Source organism: Phocoena phocoena, chromosome 3 (assembly GCF_963924675.1).
Source record: "Phocoena phocoena chromosome 3, mPhoPho1.1, whole genome shotgun sequence".
NCBI lineage: Eukaryota > Metazoa > Chordata > Mammalia > Artiodactyla > Phocoenidae > Phocoena > Phocoena phocoena.
In genome coordinates, this window is record NC_089221.1 from 76,399,019 (window position 1) to 76,424,410 (window position 25,392).

The 25,392-nt window shown below is 36.6% G+C and overlaps 1 protein-coding gene across 1 annotated transcript in view; it reads right to left on the reverse strand.

The window, feature by feature from the left end:
- Positions 1-25,392, reverse strand: part of KIAA0825 (KIAA0825 ortholog) — a 407,465-nt gene that overhangs the window by 171,162 nt on the left and 210,911 nt on the right. The window contains exons 19-20 of the mRNA XM_065874850.1: positions 23,391-23,549; positions 21,500-21,594 (exon numbers count right to left, since the gene is read on the reverse strand). Coding sequence (XP_065730922.1) covers positions 21,500-21,594; positions 23,391-23,549 — 254 coding nt within the window. The remainder of the gene's footprint in view (positions 1-21,499; positions 21,595-23,390; positions 23,550-25,392) is intronic.

The following is a 25,392-nucleotide window of genomic DNA, read 5'->3' on the forward strand; positions in this document are numbered from 1 at the left end:
ATAGGAGGCTTAATTAAAGACATTTCACCAAAGAAGCTATCCAAATGCTTAATAAAAACATGAACAAAATGTTCACCATCATCAGTAATCACATCTGTCAGAATTGCTAAAAGCATGTTTGTACTGGTGAGGATATGATGCAATAAGAACTAATATACTCCTGAACAGCAATATATTCTATGATCCAGCAATTCTACTTCTAGGTATAAACACAACAAACTGCCCATATATACACCAAGATTCAGGTACGTGAATGTTCCCAGCCACATTACTTGTAATAGCTAAGAACTGGAAACCACCTAAAAGTTCATCAACAGTGGAATGGTTAAGAAACTGGATGTAGTCATACAATAGGATACTCTACAACAGTGAAAATGTACAACTACATGGGTGAATCTCATAAACATAATGTTGAGCAAAAGAAGCCAAAATGAATTAAAAATATGTATGATTTTACTTAAGTAAAGTTTTTAAAAAGAGCAAATTCCTCCCCCCCGCCCCTCCAAAAAACCAAAACCCAAAAAATGGAAAGTAACTGTTGTCAAGGGTACAGAAAAATTAGAACCTCTATGCTTTGCTGGTAGAAATGTAAAAATGCTGCAATCGCTGTGGAAAACAATATGGTGGTTCCTCAAAATATTAAACATAGAATTACCATATGATAAAGCAATTCCACTTCTGGGTATATACTCAACAAGATCAAAAGCATGAATTTCAACAGATATTCACAATAGCCAAAAGGCAGAAGAAACCCAAGTGCCCATCAACCAAAAAATGAATAAACAAAATGTGGTATATATACACAATGGAATCATGCATGGCCTTAAAAAGGAAAGAAATTCTGTCAGATACTACAACATGGATGAGCCTAAAGAAATTATGCTAAGTGAAATAAGCCAGTCACAGAAAGACAAAAATAATATAACTCCACTTATTTGAGGTACCTAGAATAGTGAAATTTATAGAGACAGCAAGTAGGATGGTAATTGCCAGGGCTGGGAGAAGAGAGGAATGGGGAGTTCTTGTTTAATTGGTATAATAGAGTCCCTGTTTGGGAAAGTGAAAATGTACTGGAAATGGATAGTGGTGATGATTGTACAATAATGTGAATTACTTATGCAACTCAACTGTACATTTTTAAATGATTAAAATGGCAAGTTTATGTTATGTATATTTTACCACAGTTAAATAAAACACAAACCTGAACTATGGTGTTAGAAGTAAAGATAGTGCATAGTCTTCGGGGGAAAAAGAGAGAGGATGGTATTTAGAATGGAGCATGAAGGTGGGGTGGTTCAAGGGTGCTGGCAAAGTTCTAGTCCTGGATATGGTTATCAGTGGTGGTAAATGAATGCTTGCTTTATGATAATTCATAAAGCATCACACTTAAGTTTTATGTCCTTTTCTGTTTGTTATATTTTACAATAAAATCTTTAAAAATAGCATATGTATATTACATGCATGTTCACAGAAAACAAAATATTTCAGTCATATATCATTACAACTTGTACTTTGCTAGCAGTCTGTAGTAGAAAGGACTTGGGCTTTGGAGTCAGCCATCAGCCTTGGACTTGAATCCCAGCTTGGTCATGTAAAAACTGTGTGACATTCAGCAAATCCTTATCTTCTTTCACTCTATTTTCTTAACTTTATAATTAAGAATATGACAAGTGCTTTACACAATGTTTTGAGAATTAAAATTTTATGTAAAAATGTACAGCACGTTGCCAATCAAGTAACAAGTGGTCTAAACATATGAGGCTCCATAGGCTTTCCTTTAGAAGACAAATTCCTTCACATTATAAAATATGTTTTCACTGGATAGTCAAGAATATTCTTGTGTGGAAACAAGCTAAAAAGAGTACAGATCAAGTTGAAAACTGCTCCAAACTATGTTATTTGAGAGGCTGTAGTTCATTCTTTCATTTTAATTGATAAAATTAAAAAACAAGCAGACTGGATTTATAACTTTGTTGTGAGGGTATAAAGTTATACTTCAAAAATGTGAACAGACAATAAAGCCATGAAACAACAATTAGTCAAATATTTTTAAAGAGCTATTTATTAGAATAATAAAAGAGAAAACTTATCTTTTAAGCACTGCTACTACTTAACATTTTAAAAGATTCCTTTTGTATCCAAAAGACAATGGGACAGCCTTTGACTTTCTATATACCATTTACAGAGGTTTAACTGTATATCATACAAATGCTTCCAGTTTCATCCAAATCTACTGCTAAATTACCCATGTAATTATCCCAGTAGAAATCATTACACCTTTTTATTATTAATTTTATTAACACTTTACTGCTAGGAGTCTGGGTATGTGTATTTAAATGTAGTTCTCAGAGTTTTTATTATGACAAGTATAGGGAACACTTCTATATCATTTTATGGGGGAGGAGTGTGTAATTACTAAGCAATTACTAAGCCACTAACAATATAGGTAAAAAATAAGTGGCCATTAAACTTACTTCAAGGCATACTTTTCAAAGATCCCAATGGCAGCATCTTTTTATACATATTTCCATTAAAATGAAGCTAATTCAGTTATATATTCCACCTATGATGGGACTATGATGTGACAGCTCTTTCTTCTGATCTTTGTCAACAAGAGAGTAGTTACCAAAAGTTATGCATCCATGTACACAGACAGCAAAAGGGGTAAGAGAAGGGGAAAATTTACGTTTTCAGACTAACAGCATAGAATACTGTATGTAAATGGAAATTTCAAAATGCTTACGTATCTTTTAATTGAAAGCTTAACCTTTATCATCATATTTATTATACACTTTATTTTCTAATTTCTCACATAGTATTGCTTACTGTTCTCAATCAAACTTAATTCAGTTAAATAAAGATCACAGATAAGATAGAAATATTAGTACCTTGGTAAATTCTCAGCATACAATTCTCATTCCCCTATATTCCCTTTCTGTTACAATCCTGTATTGCTAGTGATCCTCCAACTCTTTTCAAATCTAAATAACTACTGAGTGAGGGCTTCCTCTGTGCAGGTACCTATACCCAGAGTAAATCAGCTTGATTTCTCCCTAACCAAGAATTCCCTGTAGAATCTTGGGTATACAGAAATTGTAAAAATATCAGTTTGTTTCATTTTATTTAGACAACCATGAATTGGGCCACAAATTAACTTTTTATTAATTTCTAGTTGTAAAAATCCATCCCTACCCCCTACTCAGTTCCTTCAAAGTAACTCTTCAATATCACGTTAAGGTCAACATAGAGTAGTAACCATAGTATTTTATGGGAATTTATATATAATCTATTAGTATTTTGGCAGAACAGAAATTTCCAAGGAATGTGAATTAGAGTATGACCCTCTGAAGGATATAAATTGTAATTTCTATCTCCTTTTTTACATCACAGTCTATTTAATAAATATTTATTCTTATTTTTCCAAGGGACACAGAAAACAGCTCAGAAAAGTGAGGAAAAAAAAAAAAGACATACTTCACTGAGCTTATTTCTAATCAGAATTAGCTATGAAGGAAAACATTTAATTCAGGTAATGAACTTCATAAGGGACATTGTAAAATCCTGCTGTTTTGAAAAATGTTTCTGCCTTTTTCAATATTAAAATATTAAAAAGATAGAATGAGGCCACGGAAGAACTTTGGAACTTCATAATCAAACTGCCTTATAGTATATGAAAATATGGTTTGTAAGTTTTTTATGAACAAGGATGTGTCTTACATATTTTTGGGTACACTCTGCCTTTTCCTACACTAGTGTAGTATATCCAGACTTAATAAACAAATACTTTGCTATAATATCATTGGCCTTTGTATATTTAATGTGAACTTGGCTATGTTTAGGAGATCAAATCCCACCTCACACAATGTTACTGGAGTGTTTTAATTCTATTTTCAACTCAGTGTTCACTGTATTTCATATTGTTTGAGACATTTAGATAATTAAATAGAGAGGTTGGATATGATTTTTAGTATGAGAACTCTCTTTATAATGGTATTTGCTGGGATGATATTTGGATGGTAGGTAGAAACCAGTAAGAGAAAAGAACTATTCAGCTCACCTTAGCCTAATGCTGTAAGCTGCTGTTTGTGGGACAAGCTTTAAGGGGCAAGGGCCTAGAGAATGCAAACAACTTACATTTGCACCATGCTTAATTCTATTTCCTCTACTCAATGAGCACCAATGTACTATTCAATGTTTTAAAGTTAATAAAATGAAACTGCAGTGAGGCAAAAAAATCATTTGGTTTTATGTATCAACTTCCACTTGTACCAAAAGCAAAAATACAAGTTACTGTAGGAGTTACAGATCTGGCAATGTCAGACTTACTCAAGGCCATGACATATTATTCCACTGGATTTCACTAAATTCCCCCCAAAATGTAAAGCATGTATTCATTTAAAAACGTACTACCATTTTGTTGCAAGGCTCCTGGCAGACCACACATCAAGCTTAAGATTTAACTTGACTTCTTTGGTGATGCACCGTTTAAAAAAAAAGTCAAAAACAAAAAAACAATTCAAATCATGATTTCGTAGAGATCAAAAGAAAAACCCCCAAATCAAGCAGTTAACCTGAAGTAAAAATTTCTTTTATTTAAAAATAAAAGCAGTTTACATAGTCCTCCCATTAAAACATATCTACAGACATTTTCTTCTGAGTGGCACAACTCAAGCTAATACACGTGCTAAAAAATGGATTTTTACTACTGATAAAGCTTTGGCACAGGCCAATTCGATCCTCCACCTATTCATGCAATACAAAAGAATAGATTCTTAAAATAAAGGAGAGCAAATAACCAATAGAAAACAAAATGAGAAATAAAAACACTAATATAAAATTTTATGATAGAAAAGAATGCCAAATCTGAGTCTTTTTCAAGAAATTTGAATTTTATGAAATAAAATAAACATTTCATAGCAGGTTTGGAGGAAATTTAACATTTCAAAATCACATCTTAGAGACAAAAGAGTTGGAATTTTGCTGTGTTAAAATGTTTATGGATGGGTCTAGTTTGACAATTTAGCCTGTGGGATGTGACTTTCACAGTCTGTTGGCAGTTTGTAGGCAAGCCATCACACCTGTGACTCTGTGGTTGATTAATGAGTCTTTCAGCTCATTGCTACCATCTGAAGGAGGGCTCTGGCCTTTCTGAGCTTCACTGGTTTATTCGCCTCAAACTGCAGTCCTGCTGAGGTATCGTCCATAAGAAAATCACACCTAGTTAAAGCTAATGAAAACCTCAATATGTCATTTTCTAGACAAGTCAAAAAGCATGTAAAACTAGACAAAAGATGTATTCAAGTAACATGAATGCAGTTTTGTCATAACCTGCCAATCCAAAGAGACATAAAAAAGCTTTCCTAAGACATATTTCAGTGTCAAATTTTAGAGTGATAATTCTGAATTCTCTGTTCTGTAAGAGGGCTTCTACAATGCCAGCTCTTTTGCTATACCGAACTTCTATTTTCATCAGAACTACAAAGATTTTAGTTCATGACCAGATAGCCGTTTAGCTTTAATTGTCTATAAATGATTAATCCAATTGGGAAATTTTTAGGCCTTATTTCAAGGTTCTCACCTTCAGTTGTTCTACTTAAAGTGTGTCTGCTATTCTATGACTTTTTCTTGAGTGCAAGGCAGCACTGCAACTGCTTTTCCCCCAATCTTGCCCTAGAGACTGAAAAGCCATGTAAAACAAAAACACGTAATACCTTCCCTATCCTTTTAAAGTGTGAACTAGAGAAGAGGAAGGCCTACTGTGAAAACAGTCCAGTATAGAACAAAATGGTGGGAAATTAAGGAAACATGGAAGATAGGAATCTTTTTCTTAGGGCTTCGTACTTTAGCTTCATTTTTGAAGCACTATGAATCTCTAAAACTTCAATAATATTTAAATAAATACTAAAATTTATTTTAAAGGTAAATACCTGTTATTCTTTAATCTAGATTTTAGACCAGCATTCCCTTCCACAGTTTACATATATAATACAAAGTTTAGCTATATAAGTGACAGAAAGACTAACAAAACTCTCAGTGCTATCAATAAATGAGCAGTGAAGAATCACGTTTCCATTCTAGCAATTACCACTTTCTGATCTTTATTATCATCACAATCATTGCTACTTTTCCAATTACCTGTTTGATGACTATATTAAGAATTATGGAATAAAAAATACTGTGTAGTGTACTAATCTTAATTTATAATGTAGTGATGTTTATTTGGAAAGAACGATTTTGGCTGATAAAAATATCGATCCCTTCAAGAACTGAACAATGTCAACAGTGACTTTTAAGCATTCACAAAGTGTCTGATTATTTCAACAAGTTTTCAAATTGTTGTATCAATTATTTCAATCTTGGCTGCAAAGTTAAATCACATGGAAAACTTTTTAAAAGTACCAATGAATGGCTGTGCCTCACCTAAGAAATTATTTAGTCAATTTTTTTTTTCTTATACTCTTCCCAAATAATTCTAACATGTGTCCAAGGTTAAGCACCACTGCTCTATATAATTAATCCTCACATTCATTTTGCTAATCTAAAAGAATAAAAAACTTAATCCTACCAGAGAAAAGAGATTTCTCAAATTAAGTTGGAAAATAAAGTTATCAGTCTTTAGGATTCTTAGATCTATTACTATCGTTTATAAGAAAATATGCTGGACCATGAGTCAGAAACCCTGGGCTTGAGTCATTGTTCTGCTACCTGCTAGTTCCATGTCTTCAGTAAGGCCCTCAAGACAAATGTTTTCTAAATTATAAAATGAGAAAGTTAAGATTTCTTCCAGCTTTAAAAGCATGTTCTCAAATAATTTCCAAGGGTGCAGCGTGCTGTTCTTAAATGTGAATCAGAGTATTAGTTGATTCCATAACTAAAGTTCGGATCTAAGCCACGATGAACAGATGTGCATCACATAAGCCATCATGCTCCTCTCCTGTCTATGGCAGACATTGCTAATTGATCTCAGCATTACAGAAAAAAACACCACTCTCCTGGATTTTTCACTCATGATAAGACTATTTTCTATTTGGGAGTTAAGTACTTATTAGCTGTTGAAGGAGTTCAGGACATGCCACCTCAAAATATGCTGCTTTGGTGCACTGATTATTTTGAGCTGAAGACACTTCAAACACAGCCAATACAGGGAGAGGCATTTTCTGAACTCCCCTTATCTGACTAAAGACAGATTCTCCAAAAGGAACTCAATTGCCATAAATCCCCTTCCCAGGTGTATCATTAACCAGGGGAAGACTAATTCTTCCCACAGGAGAAGAGATTAGAGGTCAATACCACACCAGACAACTTTGCCACAAACTATCATACCTCCCATCTATTCTTCTAAAAGCCCATTCATCTTTCCTAAAAATCTTTTACTCTCCCATAAGTAGCCTACATTCCTTCTCCCCTTCACCTATAAAGATGATATATAAGCTCTCAAATCTCACCATTTTGGGGGGTATTCACTTTTCCCCCCTGGTAAAGCCCCCCCTGCATGTAATATTAAAAATTAATATATTTGTAAACCTTTTTTCCTGTTAATCTGTCTGTTGTCCATTTATTTCATAGACCCAGCTATCAGACCTAGGAGAGTAGAGGGAAAGTATTTCCCCACCTATGTTGTTTTATTTAAAAAGATTATGAAAACAGAGTAGTCAGCAGAGGACCAAAAATGTCCAGAAAGAATAAAAACTTGTTAGCACAGTTCAGAAGCAAGGACACCCTGAGTCACAACATGTGAATCAGGTCTTAACGGCAGGCATAGCCCCACGGAGAGATAGATGCTTTACTCTTACTCATCGAATAAATTTTTTTTGTCATAACGTGGTTTCTTTCTGATGTCAATTTACCTTGAGAGAATGAACAGATCTGCTTCAAGCTGTATTTTTCACTGTAAATTAGAACTCTGGTTTTGCACAAGTGTCTGATGAGTTTGGTTAGTGTGAGTCAATATTTCTGTACGAAACCAAGTTACCAGACTTTCAAAGCTGAAAACCAGATCATATACTAGGGTAGAAATACCAACAAAATTGTGTCCGGCCCAAGAGGTCAGTTGGTCCTCTAGCAGTGAGGCATTCAGTGAGGAAAACACTTATAGTGGAAATAACTCAAATAGTTTCTAAATAAAATATTTTCTTATATAAACTAAGAAAAAGGAAGCTTTAAAACGTACCAAAACCTTTTCATTTTTGCAGGGTCTTCTTCATATTTACAAATAGTAACTTATAAAATGTTGTAATGATGCAATAAGTCGAGAGTCAATGCTCTCTGAGGGCAGGACCCCCATCCCATCCAGCCCTAGTTGCCATCTCTCATGATTAAGTCCTTTACCAAAAGACAGACTAGTCACACCATCTGCTGCCTCCAGGGAGACAAGTTGCACATTTAAAAGTATGGCAATATTCCACTATAGCATAACGAAGAAAATGAAAAACATATTAGCAAACTGAACACTTTGGGGAAATTTCATTTTCAAATTGTGTGCTGTTTTGCTTTTAAAAACGTAAAATTATTAAGTAAAAGGTGAGAGAAAGTAAATATTCCTCCTTGTAGCAAAATTATGACTGCTTTTACTTTGTGAAAAATAACATTATTTCCAACAAATGCATTAAAATCATAGATATAATCCACATTCTTGGAGTTGTGATGAACAAGCATCTATCTCTGACATGCACGTACTTTTGCTAAAATCAAATGTCAGTCCTAAAATCCCAGTTAGCTTATTTGCTAAATGAGAAAAATAAGCAATTAATTAGAAAAGAATTCCACTTAGTTTCTTCTTCAGAAACTCCCTGGGGTCTTACAGATTTAGTTTGAGGCTACCTCAGACCAGCTAGTTCAGAGCAACAAACATGAACATGCAGCCTAGGAAGCATCACTACCTCTCCTGGGCATTCCCACCACTGTCAGGTAACTCTTACGGTTCAGAGAGAAAGTGAAGCACTGAAGATCAGACTGTGCAGCTCCAGAACAAGCTGCAAGTACACCGAGAGATTAAGAGCACGACAAATCAGGTGTACCTCTCCTACTTGACCAAGGCCAGTATTAAAACTATGGGCTTCCCTGGTGGCTCAGTGGTTAAGAATCCACCTGCCAATGCAGGGGACACAGGTTCGAACCCTGGTCCGGGAAGATCCCACATGCCGAGGAGCAACTAAGCCCATGTGCCACAACTACTGAGCCCGCGAGCCACAACTCCTGAAGCCTGGGTGTCTAGAGCCCATGCTCTGCAACAAGAGAAGCCACTGCAAGGAGAAGCCCGCGCACCACAACGAAGAGTAGCCCCTGCTCACCGCAACTAGAGAAAGCCCGCACACAGCAACAAAGACCCAATGCAGCCAAAAATAAATAAATAAAATAAAAAACAAAACAACCCCAAAACTAGCACATCTTGTCTGAAGAACCATCAGTCACCCACCAAGAGTGCCCTCAGGAAGCCAAGGCTTATCCAAGCCATATAAATGTATGGCAAATAGAATTTTAGTGACACACTACAAGGCTATTTGATCTATGAATTACACTGGCCCAGCAATTTCTTACACATTCCTGAAAACCTTCAGGGTCAGATGAGGCCAAGATTTCAAAAGAAAGAATCTGTAACTCCTTCAATATTCCCCAGTTATGGGCCAAAGTAGTACAGGTGCCCCCCTTCTCTCTCACCAGCCCTCACTCAATTCAGCATCTGACTTTGTCCTAAGCATCCTAACATTCATTCGCTGTGCCTATATGTTGCAAATAGAACTGATTTAGAAGTGAAAAATGCAGTGAAGAGACCTTTACTCTAGCCAAAATAACCTGGATGACCACTGCTCACCTTGGCTCCCTGGCTGACTCACGTTCAACCACCAATACGCAGCTCAAGTATCACCACGTCCCGGGTGGATTTCCTGACTGCTTCCGCATTCACTGGAGTGAGCTCTCCCTCCCCTGTGATCTTCCAGTGCTCTTGCATGAACCTCTATAGTATCTATAACCACTGATTTTTTAGTCTGTCTCCTCTACTAGATTCTGAGTTCCTTGACAGCAGAGGCTGTGTCTGGCTCATTTCTTTATCTGCTGTACCCAGTGAATGTTTGATGGATGGATGAATGAACAGTCAGAGATCCATCTATTTACTCAAAGTTTTGCTGGACTGAATAATGAAATATAAGTATTCTTATAATCAACACAGTGTTTCTTGTGGGTTACATAATACTTTACTTTCATCTGCTAACAAATGTATTCTCTGTATAATAAAGTAATAAGAGTCTGAATTGCCGTTTACACAAAGTTATCTATTTCCAGGGAGTCCTAACTCTCTAAGTCCTTTACAGGTCTGACTTGCTGAAATGGACAAGTGGATGTTCATCACTGGTTCAGGCTGAGCCAGATGAACAACTATGGAAAAGACATAATCCTGATGAAAAGAACCTTCTGGGCAAGTGAGACAGGCAAACAACAAAACTTTAATCAGCTTACTGACTTCTTTCCAAATCTGGTCAGCCCAGACCAATTCCATTTACCCTAGGACTCTGACTATTAATAGGTTTTAATTCATTAACCTAGAATTGTCAATTATTTGACAATAAGAGATTCACTAGCTTCCAGGTCAGTTGTTAAATCCCACATCTCTCTGTGGCTTTAGAAAACTTTCATTTTACGGAAAACTAGAATATTTTATTTTTACGAGGGCAAACTCGGAGGCATTTGGTGTCTAACAGAATACAAATGATAGGAGATGGAAATTTTGCAAAGTAATTGAAGGTTTCTAGGCTGAGGCCAGAAAAACGTTAGTGCTATGAATAGAAATCACCCAACTCTAAAGAGGCATTTTTTAATGAAGATAATTATCATGTTAGGACTACTTTATGAGATAAGAGTTACTACATTAAAATATCATTACAGTGAAAAATCCAAGTGTGTATGTGATCTGGAATCTTATTGAACAATTAGAACTGGAGCTCCAGATGACTCCGTGGCATAGATTTAGAGGTTCATATTGGTGGACCTAATCCATTCTGAGGACATGCGTTATTTAGCTAACATAGCATTAAAAAAAATAAAATTTGGATGTTTTTATCTAGGTATACATTCACCTCCCTGTACTGTATTATACCTTGCCTTTACATTTTTGTATTATTTGCCCAGCCCCTGAATGCATTTGATCTGGATACCTGGGATAGTCCCTTAAAGCCATAGAAATGAATGAGTTAGCTGCAGAAAAAGAGGTGGGAAGGATATACAGAGTTGGTGAATGAGAGGACGGACGAAGGCTAAGAAGCCTCTAGTAGTATCTGAGGAAAGAATAAATCAGAACGTCTGTCTTTACAGGAATTCAAGAAAGGGATATAGATGTAACTGGGGATGGGGGCCAAGAGAATAATCAGAAATAGGAAAAAAAATCTTTGAATCTGAAGGAAATCACAATATCAAAGGGGCCTACTCAGTGCCACGAAAAACCAGACTCACACATTGACACAATCTCATTTCAGAATGACCAGGGGCGGTTGATGGGAGGAGTTACTTAAAACAAACAAACAAAAAAGGCACCATCCAGGGATATGATAAGGAGAACCGTCTACCATCAGATTTCTCACAGGCAACATAAAATACAGGAAGATGTAGTTTCTTTATAAAGTCAAACATAAATGTACCATACAACCCAGCATTCCCACTCCTAGGTATTGTCCAAGTGAAATAAAAACCTATATTCATGCAAAACCTGTACACAAATGGTTATAGAGGCTTTATTCACAATCACCAAATACTGGAAACAACCCAAAGGTTCTTTAACAGGTAAGTGGATGAACAGACAGTGGTACCTTCACACAATGGACTGCTATTCTAGAAGAAGAACAAGCAAGTGGAAGAATCTCAAACGCATGATGCCAAGTAAAAGAAGCCAGATTGAAAAGGTGACACACCATATAATTCTCTTGCAATGACACTCTTGAAAGAAAAAAGCTACAGGGACAGAGAACAGATCAGTAGTTAGCAGGGATTGGGATGGGGGAAGAACTGACTACAAAGGGTCAGCACAAGGGAATTTTCTGAGAAATGGAATTCTCTGTATTTTGATTGTGTTGATTGTTAAACAACTTTATGCATTTGTCACAACTCTGAACTATCTAGCAAGAAGAGTGAATTTTACTTTATACAAAATTTTTAAAATAAAAATACAAACTGATTTTAAAATACAGGTTATATTATATCACATAAGGTGAGCAATACAAGAACTAAAATGAAAATTCAATTAGCAGAGCTTGAAGGGAAGAGGAGGAGGTAGTGTGAGTTAAATCTTTTTTTGCAAGGTGCCCGTAAATACTAATTTTAAGTTGATAGATTAAAAAAAATAGTGGTATAGCCTATCCCTTAGATTTATCAACCAAAAGAAATAAAACCAGAAATGGTTCAAATGGCTGCAAGTGCAGTGGAACTTGTGTGATTGAGGAGCTGGGGAGGGGAACTTTTATATTTCATGTCTTACGTTCCTGTACCATTTGAAACCATACACTTGTATGTGTTGTTTATAGTTTATTACAAAATAAATTTCAAACTTATATTAATACAAATATTGTGGATGCTAAATATCTTGATTTAAATTTTTTTCACCAGATCTCATATTATGGAAAAAAAATCAAATTTAGAGCTATACCCCCAAGGTACTTAAAGGTGAAAGCTTCATTTACAGTAGTATAAAAAAGCACTATTGGTATCCTAACTAATGTCATATATAACACATTACAAATGTACTGTAATAAATACTGTTATAAATGTTAATATAGAAAATATTATATAAAGTGAAAAATTTTATTAGTTGTTCATACTTATTATAATATTTAATTATATCAATACCTAATAGATATTTAAATTTCTCTAATTATCTCATAATAAAAATATCTTCAAAGAGTTAATTTCCTCTCTTTATGTTGATATAGCAACAAAAATAAACTGAGACATTCAGTGATGACCAATAACCCTGAAAGCAGTCAAGGTTCTTGTCATCTACAGCCAAACTGAATCAATGGGCCTATAACAGCTACTCCTGGTGGAAACTATGCTAAAACTTCTTGCAGAAAAACATCATAGAGGCTTTGGGGTCTGAACAGAATTTGACAGGGGAGAGACTTAAAGAATAGTTATTGAAAAAATAATTTACTCCATTCAAGCAAGTTTTTAATAGCTTTTGATCTGTTGCAAGAACCCCAAAGTGCCAGTATGTGAATGCATAATTGCGTAGGAGAAAATTCAGTACAAAGTGAATTTTGGTTCAACTTGACGAGTAAAGAATTTTCCCATGGCTGCTTTTGAGAAAATTATTATACCTTCCTTTCATCAAAATGTTGCTAATTCTGCATTTCTGTCAATAGCATTTAATATATTTATTTAGGTTGTCTGTTTTCTACCTCACTAAAGTAACAGACACCTTTATTTAAATCCCATCCTTGTTAACTTAACTTACATAATACATACACATACAATCTCTCCATATGTAAGAGAATCACTCTTGGCATTCCCACTGTGGGAGCCACGGAAATGCACTGCTCACATCTCCTGCTGCAGTTAGCATGGGAAGTGAGGGCCCTAGCTGTCATTCCTCTGCATCTACCATTGCATTTGTGCTTAGGCCATGCTTCTCCCAAGCAGAGAAGCAGATCTCAGTCAGTGTCTGAGCACAGTGGAGGTAGAGTACCAGCCCGTTCCTGCAGGACATGAGACTCTTCCAGTGTGGGACTTTAGCTCAAGGAGTTCCCATTGGCCTTGTCAACACCTTCTTAGAACTACTCTGTTATCTGAGCCTCTTCCAACCCAATCCTCTGCCCCACCTCCTTTCACAGGTATCAGATCACCAACTGGGTCTGAAGGTTTGCCTGCCTATTCCTGTTTCCTCCTCTTTACCCTCCATGTGCATTTCTCCTGCCAAATCTCATGTACCTCTAATCCCACTTTGGCACCTGCTTGGAGGATGTGAACTGACACACACAATGTGAAGAAATGATAAGCGTGGCACCTTTCTATAAACACCTAGGCCACACTGGCTTCAAAGACAAAGTATCAGAGCTGACTTTTACGCAAATGAGGAAGAGATTTAGCTGGGCCCCCAAGCTTCCTTGAGAATATCTTTTATACCTGTGATATATAATCTCCTCCGCAGTCTCTAGCCATAGTCTCCATAGTCTCTAATCTGGTCTTCCCTCCTTTTAATTATCCTGTCCCTCCACCCCAGCTATTATTAATGTCCTAAAGTAGCTTTCTGTTCCTATCACTCCTTTGCTTAAAAGCTTTGATGATGCCCTCAAGTCCAGCAGCTAAAGTCCAAATTTCTCAGCCCTCAGACCCTCTACAACCTAAATACAGTCAACTTACTTCTCAAGTTTTAACTAGAAGAGGGCTCTCTTCCTCCAAGGCTAGAGACAAGAAGCAAAGGACTGGAGATGACATAAACAAAACTGAAGTTTAGGAAGAAAAGCTGGGAGAGTCATGTTAGACAGCCTTAATTTTCCTGGTAAATAGGTGATGGCGAGCCAGTTGCTGAGAGGGATATAAGGAGTGGAAGAGGGGGGATAAGCATTGTGATAACCAAAGTGGAAATTCACAATGAATTAAAAATTGTGTGGAATAGCTCTCAAGGACCCTTTGACATATATTAACATTCTCTAGTAAACTGTTACTTTATTATAAATAAATGCATTTCACAAAGCAGATGCTCGAAAATATTTTTTGAATGAGTAAAGTAAGCACAACTCTAGAGAATTAACAGAAGTGGTTAAGAATGTGGACATAAGCTAGAATCTGAGAGCTCTGCGTCTCGGTGCCTTAGATTCCTTATCAGGAAAATAATGGTAACATAGTACCTACTCCATAAGGTTATCATAAGGATTTATAATTAAATGTGTATGTAATTTACTTAAATTATGCCAGCCATGTGGCAAGTGCTTTCTGTTTTCATTATCACCAGTACTTGTACAGTGAATACTGAGGTAATAAAAAACAAATTTTGACCTAAGGGTACAAACCCGAAGTTATAAGACTAATAAATTCTGGGGATCTAGTGTACATCATGGTGATTATAGTTAATAATACTCTATTATATACTTGAAAGTTGCTGAGTAGATCTTACATGTTCTCGCCACGAAAAAGAAATGGTAATTATGTGAGGTGATAGCGATGTTACTTAGCACTGTGATGGTAATCATTCTGCAATATATAAGTGTACCAAATCAACACGTTGTACACCTTAAACTTACACACTGCTATATGTCAATTATATCTCAATAAAACTGGAAAAAACTGACCAGGAATACGGTGTAGTAGATAAAGCACCAGAAACAGAATCATAGGCCTTCATTTTGCCTTCCAGACGCCACTTAATATCTGTGACCTTGGGTATGTCATTTGCACCCTCACAAGTACCTGTGTCTTATTACATAGTTGTAGTGAGCGTCAAAGGGGAAGATTTGTGTGAAAGTACTTCATACACCGTAAAAGACGACATATACAAGTTACCACTCAGAAAACAATACACATTTATGGATTTGTTTGGTTCATGTACCAAAGCCCTAACCCCTGAAAATCCTGAGGATCAGAAGTTAAATTTATATCTCCTAGATACACTGTAGACAATCTCTGTCCAAAAAACACACTGCTTTAGGAATTAAAAGTGGAAGGGAAGCCTGCTTCTATTAGAGAAGATGGTGTTCGTGGGTAGAATCACTCAGTCTGAGGTCTTTTGGTGGAGGTGGGAAGGAAAGGGTTTTCCAGGGAGCTAGAGCATGAAAAAAAACAACATTTGAATGCCATGGCGTATGCGATGTATGTAATGGCTCAGAGGTGTGTATTCATAAAATCAGCTTCCCCTTTTTCTTAAACCCATCTCTCCATAACCAGGCAGCCTGTTGCTACATCAGGAATTTACTGCTGTGAGCAACTATAAACATTGTGTTAATGGCAGCACGGCCTGAGAACGATCATTGGAGAGTGTCATGTGTTCAGTTCAAGGCCAGAGACAATATTTCCTACTCTCTACACACCACAGGGCACACACAGGATACAGCTTAAAGGCACTTTAATAATTATTATTATTAAAAGCAAACAATCAACTCCACAGATCAACGGCTCTTTCAAAATATGTTTTCTAAACTCCCGTCTCCTCTCAGATGTATGGTTATCGTCCACTGGGAAAGGCCCCAAAATGATAGCCAGAAATCTGCCATCACCACCCCTTCTGCTGTTCCTGCCATCGTATTTAATTGTGTTTGCTCAACGTGAAGCCAAACTCATATGCAGTATATTTAGATGGTTAAAATAGCATAGCATTCCACTGTATTCACAGATTATTTTCAATGCCACCATTCTTGGGAATTAGTCTGGAATAAATAAGGTAAAGAGAAAAGAAACAACATAAATTTGTTCCAGTGACAAGGAAAACAATACCAAAATGGCAGTCTGGAGATTCGCCGTGAATAAAGGAATACAGAAAGTTCCTTCTGGTGAGCTTTCCTGCAAATGCAATCACCATCTCATTCGATAGTCTGGATTTATTTTAAAGTGGGTGAGAAAGAAAGCAGGAAAGTAATCGTAAGAAACTGTGAAAAGTACCTTTATTATTTCAAAAGATCAATGTACAATCACTGTACTTACTCTTATATGGCATTAAAGGTAAAGCTGTAGAACTGATACATATGTTGATTTTCTAAACCTCTAAGGAGTCTTTATTTTCCACAATGGCAAACTTTCCAAGTTGAAAAACATATATCATTAATATATACTCAGGATCTCTTTTCTGAGGTCTCAGCTACTATCTATTTCTTCAAATGCCTTGAAAATCACAAATCTATAAAGGCTTGGTTGGATGTTTTTGTCATCTAACTCCATCTTAAAATTTTCAGTGATAGTATCATTTAACAAATACAAACCCTACCACCCAAAAGTCAAAAGGCTTCTGAATCGTGGAGTAGAGAACAGACTTTGTTGCTGGAGAGGTTATGGCTTGAACTAAATCAATAAATTAAAAACAAAGACCCGTGTTCTGTGCTTTTAATCTGAGCTGAACTTCACATAATAACAAAAACAGGCATTTTAAACATACAAAGCTTAATTAACCCGATTTTCATCCAAATGAATGAATATGCATATAGATAAATTTTTACTTGAGATTTCCCAGGATACATTTCTTATTCCAACATGACTGTTGATCAAACACCACCTTTAGAGAATACCTACTCTGTGTTCATCTGTCAAAGGCTGACTTTTTCTCTGCATTCTTATTCCTCATTTGTTTGTTAATTAATCCAACAAATATTACTCAGAGTCAGCTATGTGCCCAAGGGCTAGTCTAGGTACTGAAGACACGGTTGGAATAAGACAGCCAAGGCACTCTTCTCATGGATTGTACTTTCCACCCTGGAGGTGGAGCGGCGGGGGGAAGCAGGGTTAAACGACAATAAACAGAAACTATGATTTCAGGTAGTGATAGCTCAATTGAGAGAGCACAGTGAAATAGATTTGGAGGATCACTTTCGATGGGTGATAAGGAAAGACCTCTCTGAGCAGGTGACTTATGCCCCAGATAGACAAGATGGCACCAGCCATGGAAAGAGCTGAGGGAACTACAAGTACCAAGATCCTAAAATGGGGGAAGAGTTTGGAGAATCCAAAGAACAGGAAAGGCAATGAACTTAGAACATCATCTGAATTGGAGGGACGTGTTTTGAGATGAGGCCTGATAGTAAGCAGAGGGCCCATCCCGGCCAAGGACTCAGGCTGCCACTTCAAGATTCGTTCTGACTTTGCAGTCAGCACAGAATCAGCTTGTGGAACAAAGGTTAGTGTTGTCTCAGATACACATATTATTGGCACCACCATATCTCCTCTTTCATGTACCTGAACCATCCCTCAAGTGCTCATCCCTTGAGTCTTTACCTCCTACGTGGCTCACCTGGTCTTCAGACCCTCTTCCTTGCTCATTTTTTCACTGCTTGTCTTACAGACTCATGGGTCTGCTGCCTGGTCTCTGACCTGACACTTGTTCTGACCCTCATGATTGGTTTAGGCCTGAAGTGTACATAACCTCCATATATTTGACCTCAGGTATAACCTGACTGCCCCACCTCCCACCTCCAACTCCCTACTAATCCCAAATGACTTGGCCAGACACTAACACTGCTTTCTGCTTGCTATGCTACTAATTTTCTAAGTATGTACAGTGTTTTAAACTTCCAAAACAACTTCATATCCTTTAAGCACTCTCTTGATTGTGTCAACAATCTCTATGAAGTAGATATATAATTATCATCACTTAATTTTAAACATGAGAAACTCCAAAGTTGAATAGTTTAGATAACTTTCCTAAGGTAAGCTCACAACAGGACTGGCCTGAGAACCCAGGAATACTGCTTTCCCATTTCCATCCTGTTCTGGAGGTGAGGGAAATCTTGTCCATTCAGGGTATTAGAGTCTTGAGAGAGTAAGTCCACAGATGGTCTGCTTATGATATTGGATTTGAAGGCCAGGCACAAAGGAATTTAGGAGGTGAATAGAAAGGATTCCCTTCTCCTCAACTTTTTTCATATTTGTATATTTGAGTTCACTTTTGTTGTGACATTTGTTTGTGACAATTGTTTGTTCCCAGACAACATTTTCAGTGCTACATATAAACTCAACCATAGTGTAGAGATAGATTAGTATGACTTTATTACCAATTAAAGAGAGGAAAAAAGGGAATAAGTAACTTGTTTAATTGGTGACTTTTGGAAAAAAGAACTGAGCATATTCAGCTGAGCTGCTCTAGGTTTTCATCTTTGGCTCTGCCTAACCCCAAAGATCATGGTTGTACGTAAGAAGTATCACTTTTTGGATGTAGGACAGCATATATAACTCCCATTTTAAAAGCTCAGTGTTCTGTGGTCTCATTTTCAAATATGTAATTTCAAATAACCATGTTGTCAAAAATTCAATGCTGCGCTCTAGAGCCCGAGAACCACAACTACTGAGCCCGCACGTGTAGAGCACGTGCTCCGCAACAAGAGAAGCCACCACAATGAGAAGGCTGAGCACCGCAATGCCGAGTAGCCCCTGCTCACCACAACTAGAGAAAGCCCAGAAAAACAAAATTAAATTAAAAAAAATTCAATGCACTATTTCTTTTTAAATCAGCATTTCAGATAAACCCAAACAAGAGTCTCTCAGAGAAAATAACAGAAAAACTTTTCCTTATCAGTTCAATGTTAATCAAGTCTCATAAATAACACTCTTAAAATAAATGGGAAAGTGCTAAAAGAGATGAAAAACTCTCAGGGGTCTTTCATCCTTCTAAGGCAGCTCAATTATATTCATTGTAGCTTGTGGTATGTGGTAGTTTAGAATAGAATGCTTTTCACATCATTCTTTAAGAATCTAAGAGATTCTAGCTGTTTTTGTTAAAAATTCATGACCCTGGGACTTCCCTGGCGGCACAGTGGTTAAGAATCCGTCTGCCAAGGCAGGGGACGCGGGTTTGAGCCCTTGTCCGGGAAGATCCCACATGCCGCGGAGCAACTAAGCCCGCACACACAACTACTGAGCCTGCGCTCTAGGACCTTTAAGCCACAGCTACTGAGCCTGGGCGCCACAACTACTGAAGCCCACGTGCTTAGAGCCTGTGCTCGGCAACAAGAGAAGCCACCGCAACGAGAAGCCCGCACCGCAAAGAAGAGTAGCCCCCGCACGCCACAACTGTAGAGAGCTTGCACGCAGCAACAAAAACCCAACACAGCCAAAAAATAAATTAATAATAATTTAAAAGATTCATGACCCTTCTCCAAGAGAACTGTTTTGACCTGTTACTTCTGGCTAAATTTTTAGGAGTTCTTTTTCCCTACTCATTCCTGCACATAATATGTCAGGGAAATAGACTTTAATAGCTATCAACCTAATTGAGGTATAACTAAAGTTGTTAAACAAAAACAACAATATGCAATTTGGGGTAAAACACAAATTCACTTAAAAGTGAATATTATACAGAGCAAATGCGGTAAGTTTTGAAGGATAGGTTGCCCCTAGCTTACCATTTAGTGGACTGGAAGCAGCAATTCACAGCTGAAAAGACTTAGTAAATTATAATACAGTTAATCTACATAAACTCAAAACTTTCCAAATAGCTTATTCCAACATGACTGTTGATCAAACACCACCTTTAGAGAATACCTACTCTGTGTTCCTCTGTCAAAGGCTGACTTTTTCTTCTATCTTCCCTAGTTTGTTTCCAGATAGACATTTAATACTGGGTAAACATTATGTAGCCATAGATTCAACAGAAGACCTGGCCTTTCCTCCACCACCCCTACCTCTCATCTCTCCAGGCAACTTTGGCACAGGCTGGGAACACCTGTGGGGGACTTGTGCATTAATAGGGTGCATTCTGAACTACTACCTGCCACGTGGTAAGCTTGCTGAGAGAAGGCTCTGTCCTTGATGGGGAAGTTTCTGGATTGTTCAACTTTGTCCATGATGGGTGGGTGAGCTTCATTCAGGGGTGAAATATTAGGAATACCACTATGATGACACATCTAAGCTACCACTTTTCTTGGCAATAAAGCTGCCCTTTTTTAAAAATCTCCACCTGGGAAATACTGAAATCTCTCTCTCAAGATATTTTCTTATATGCACCCAGATATCTCAAGGATGATTTGACAATTCTAGTATGTCACTATCCTTATCGTCATTTATGAAAAATGATACTTTATATATGTTTAAGAAAGATAAGAAAACATACAAAGATCATAAAAAAGATAAGTGAGTATAAACAAACAGATAATACCTGAAGAATAAAAGCAACTGCACATATATATTTTATGTAAAAATGTGATACTTGATAGAGAAATGCACATTTAAAATTTACACCTTACTGTTTTCACTGAAAACTTTAAAGGTATGGGAAAAAGCCATATTCATTGATCCAAAATATAAAGAAAACATTTATGTTTTTGTGCAAAATAAATTACATGTATCAACTCCTAGCCTGAAATCACATTATCATTTTATTGGGTTGTCCTGGGGTGTAAGTGCACGCGTGTGTCCGTATGTGTGTAAAGTAGTATGCAACTGAGACTACAGCAAGACGGTGCCAAAATAACTGGCTGAAAAGCAAAAAAATTCAATCATGACAGTTTTACTTACATGTTTCCCCTGATTAGTTGATTTGTCTTGGCATTTTGTACGCATTCATTAAGTTGTTGTAAACAAAGGCATAGTATTATAATGACATTCAAATCAATAACTTTTGGTGTTTACAACACAAAATCAAAAATATTTAAAATTTAGACTAAAATCAACCAATTTCATCTCAGATAAAGTTTTCCTGCCTTCTGCAAATGCTTACTATAGAAAAACAGCATTCAGAAACTATACTTCATATAATTTCAAATATATATATATATATATATATACACATATATATACACGCACACACTCACACTACCACCTATATATAAAAGATATATATCCTCTTCCCCTGCCACATGCCCCAAATCCCCAATCTTATTACCTGTTTTTGAGCAGTACATTGAAGGTCGTCTTATCCAGTCCCAGATAATCTGGCAGCAAGTTTGACCAATTCCAGTTCCATTTTGTGATAGCTGACTGTTGATAAATGAGAAGATGCTATTGTTAGTTATTAATCAGAGTTAATATGATCAGTAAATTAAAGCTCCAGCTGTGATAGACTAACTAAGAAGGAAGGGGGTCCAGAACAAGGACTTAGACAGATAACATCAATCATGTCCACAGAATAAGGTTTTTATTCCAATAAGACAGCAATTAATTTATAAATCCATTTGGGGATGTAGTCATTATTTATAAAAATATAAATCAATTTCTTGAGTCGTTATTCTTCCAAGAGCTAATGAAATTTGCCCAACAAGTTTCTCTGAAAGGGTGACTCTGTAGAGCAAAGCAAAATAATTGGCAACTTTTTCATGTATCAATTTATAGTTTTTTGGGTTTTTTTTTTAGCACCCAGAAGTTTGATTTAAAAAACAAAGATGGAAGTACTATGGCTCAAATGACAAGACACAGCTTAATTAGAGTAGGATATTAATGTTTTTGGTTAAGAATCTGCTTTAAAGGGGAAATTATAAGGACCTGTAAATGTAAATAACATACGTAATTCTTTTTTTTTCATTTAATAGATAATTTCATGACAGAGTAAGGAGAAAAATTACTGTGAAAGATAATCTCATAATTCAGAACTGAATACAACATACCATTCATTTAAATGAAGTGAGGATAATTTAACAGCTACAATGATTATTTATGGATGGAGGAATCTAATGTACAACACAGGAAGACAGCCAATAAACTCAAACTTATACAACATATTTGGTTTTAAAGTATTATAGATGCTTATACCCCTTAACACTAAATAGTTTTGATAATAAGCATCTAGGCCAGTGTTTAAAATCCAACAAGAACTATGCCCTGTCACCTGCTGATTAATGGAGCACTACAATCCTGTCATAGAGCAGAAGAATTCTGCCCCGGGTTGTCAGCATTTGAAGGTCTTATTCTACTACAGTATTGATGAATGTAGACTAGGGTTGTAACAGGCATGGTAAAAATATTATCTGCAACCCGAATTAGGCCACTGTTTTAATTCTTATTTTCATCAGAGCTCTAGGTCAAGCAATCCTTCTCTTCTGCCCTGTTAGTTCAAATAGTCTGTCAGGAGGCTACTGGGAAAAGGGACCAAAAAAAAGGACAAAGCAAAAGCAACTTTAGGTTTCAAGTCCTTTGGAATAAAGATGATCTTTTTAATGTGACTATGAAACATGCAGCTGAAACAATGGCATTATCTGACATTAAAAAATGTGTGGTGTTTATCACATTGACTTTATTCCAAACATCCTGACTTAAGATCGTTAACAAATTCATTTTAAATTCAGGAATGTGTTTAGGGTTATAAAACAGCAAATTTACCTCATGCCACTTAAAATAGGAGCTCAAAGCTCTATTTACAATTAATTTTAAACTATTTTATAGTTTACCTGATAAATTAGATAAATTCATAAAGATTGCAAGGTGTTTTGTGAGTGTGTGTCTTGGGAGATGGGGGAAGCCAGGGAGGGGAAGACTCTAAGAAACACGGGGTTTCTCGAGGCTGCCGGAGACACAGCCGAACAGATGCTCCCTCTGCCCACAGCGAACCGACCGGGGCAAAAGTCAAAGTTTACAGACCAAACATATGAATCCGTTTGACAAATAGAAAGAAGGTAAAATAACTTTTCCCAAGTCAATTTGAGCAAACAAGAACAAGGCCTTTTGCTTCCTAGCCAAAGAAGCCTATGAGTAAATATTCAAACACAAAGCACTTTTTTTCTAACTTGTGTAAAAAAAACTCCACAAATTTTAATTAAATTTACTATTTAATTTCCACATACCTGATCAAGCATGTTTTCGCTAAACACCTTGTACACATGGAAAGGGTTAAAGGCAGAGGGCTGATCTTCCACACTCCTCAAGGTCATCTTTAAAGGTTGAATGCGTAATGGCTTTTCCTCTGAACCATTCATAGATAACAGCTGTTCTTTTAAATACTCCTTCAAGGGAAAAAAATTACAAGTCGTGATGGTAGGAAGCATATATTCTCTTTAAGAATAAACTGGTCAATATCCAAACCTACCCTTTCAGCACATTTGCTACATTACACAGTATTATTAGCCTCAGGACAGAATACATTTTCAGAAGAAACATAGCGGAGTACATACCAATCAGGATTACAATAAACCCATCAAAAACAGGTTCACTTAATATATAGGATAGATTAGAAAGCCATTTAACAAATTCTCACATAATGAACGTATGCTTGATATATCAGAATCTTTTTAATAGGCATTGTCTTGTCATTTCTTCACGTTAACATGTCTGGTTACCAAAACTTAACTCGGGTGCATGACTATTCACAGTACATGACTGTTCATTCATTCATTAAGTGTAGTGGCTACCTACTCCATGCTCAGCAGAGAACTAAGTACTCTGATAGTTCCCTGCAAGCAGTCTCCCTCTATGTAGAATTAATTATAATGCAAGCTCCTAAACTCTAGTTTCACACTGTGGACTGAAAAATATCAAGGTTCAATAGAAGCTCAAAGTATGTAATTTTAATTCTACCCCCAAATGCCAGTAACAACCTGGGGAGGAAAAGAAAAAGTCAATCTACTGCATTATACCTCATTTTCCATCCATAAATAAAAAGGTGAATAACCATAATCTATTTCATAAGACTCCTTCTGGAAAACGATAAATTTAAATGACTAAAAGTTTCCCTCAAACTATCAAATACTTAATAAGTCATTTAATAAATAATATAACAGAAATGTCCTCCTGATTTTTAGTGTGTCACAATATAATGTTTTCTTCAAGGTTGGGGTTAGGACTTAGGGTCAGAAAGTTAGAGCTGAAAATGAATTCAGAGGTCATCTTGAAAACCCTTACTACTCAAAGTCCGGTGTGTGGGTCAGCCAAGTGAGCCTCACCCAGGAGCGTGTTAGAAAAGCAGAATCTCAGGCCCAACCAAATGAGAATCTGCCTGTTCACAAGCTTTCCCAGGAGATGAGTAGGCACATGAAAGTCTGAGAAACTCTAGCCCACACTACATTCAGTGGTTGGCTCTGAAAGGTCAGATGACAAACTTGAAGTCACACACGGGAGCTTGGTAGCGTCAGTAAGAAGCCAAACCTCTGGTCTCAGGTCACTGTGTTTTCCCTGTGCCTCTGTAACTTCATGAATAGAGAACGCCTGCTGTACTCGCTGTAGAAGGCAAATTTCAGATCCTAAAACCCTCCATCTCGCAATAAAAAACACTGCTCGACATTTCTTAAACCTGCTCATTGTGGACCATATCTTTTTTAGAATGATGAATTCTGTAGCATCTGACACACAGACACACATGGACTCTTATTAAATATTATTAGATAACAATAAAGCCATCAGAAAAGTATATTAGATTTAGATTTTTGAACAGAAACGATTTTTCTCCATCATGATTTCTGAAAGTAAAAATTTAAAAAGGAATAAATTATTCCCCTTTCATTGAAAAACTGCTTTGTTTTGGCTAATAACAATCGTTCTCACTGTTTCCCCTTACGTGGCTATGTTTTGGCTTTTTTTGTTTCCACAATTCAGAAAAGAGAAAGTGCTCTGTTCTGTTGCAAGCTGTGAACACAATGGTGTTTTCTCCCTTGTGGATTTCTCTGACCTCTGTGCTATATTGACACTTGTCACTACCCCTTCTCAAAAGCCTCAGATTTTCTGTGGCATCACTTTAACCAGACGTACTGCTAATGTGGTCTTTCTTTAGAAGAAATATTTTTCTTTGAACATCCTTTCCTGAACATATTCCCTGTGCCGTTACATCAGAGCTTATTCCTCTACCCACCACTT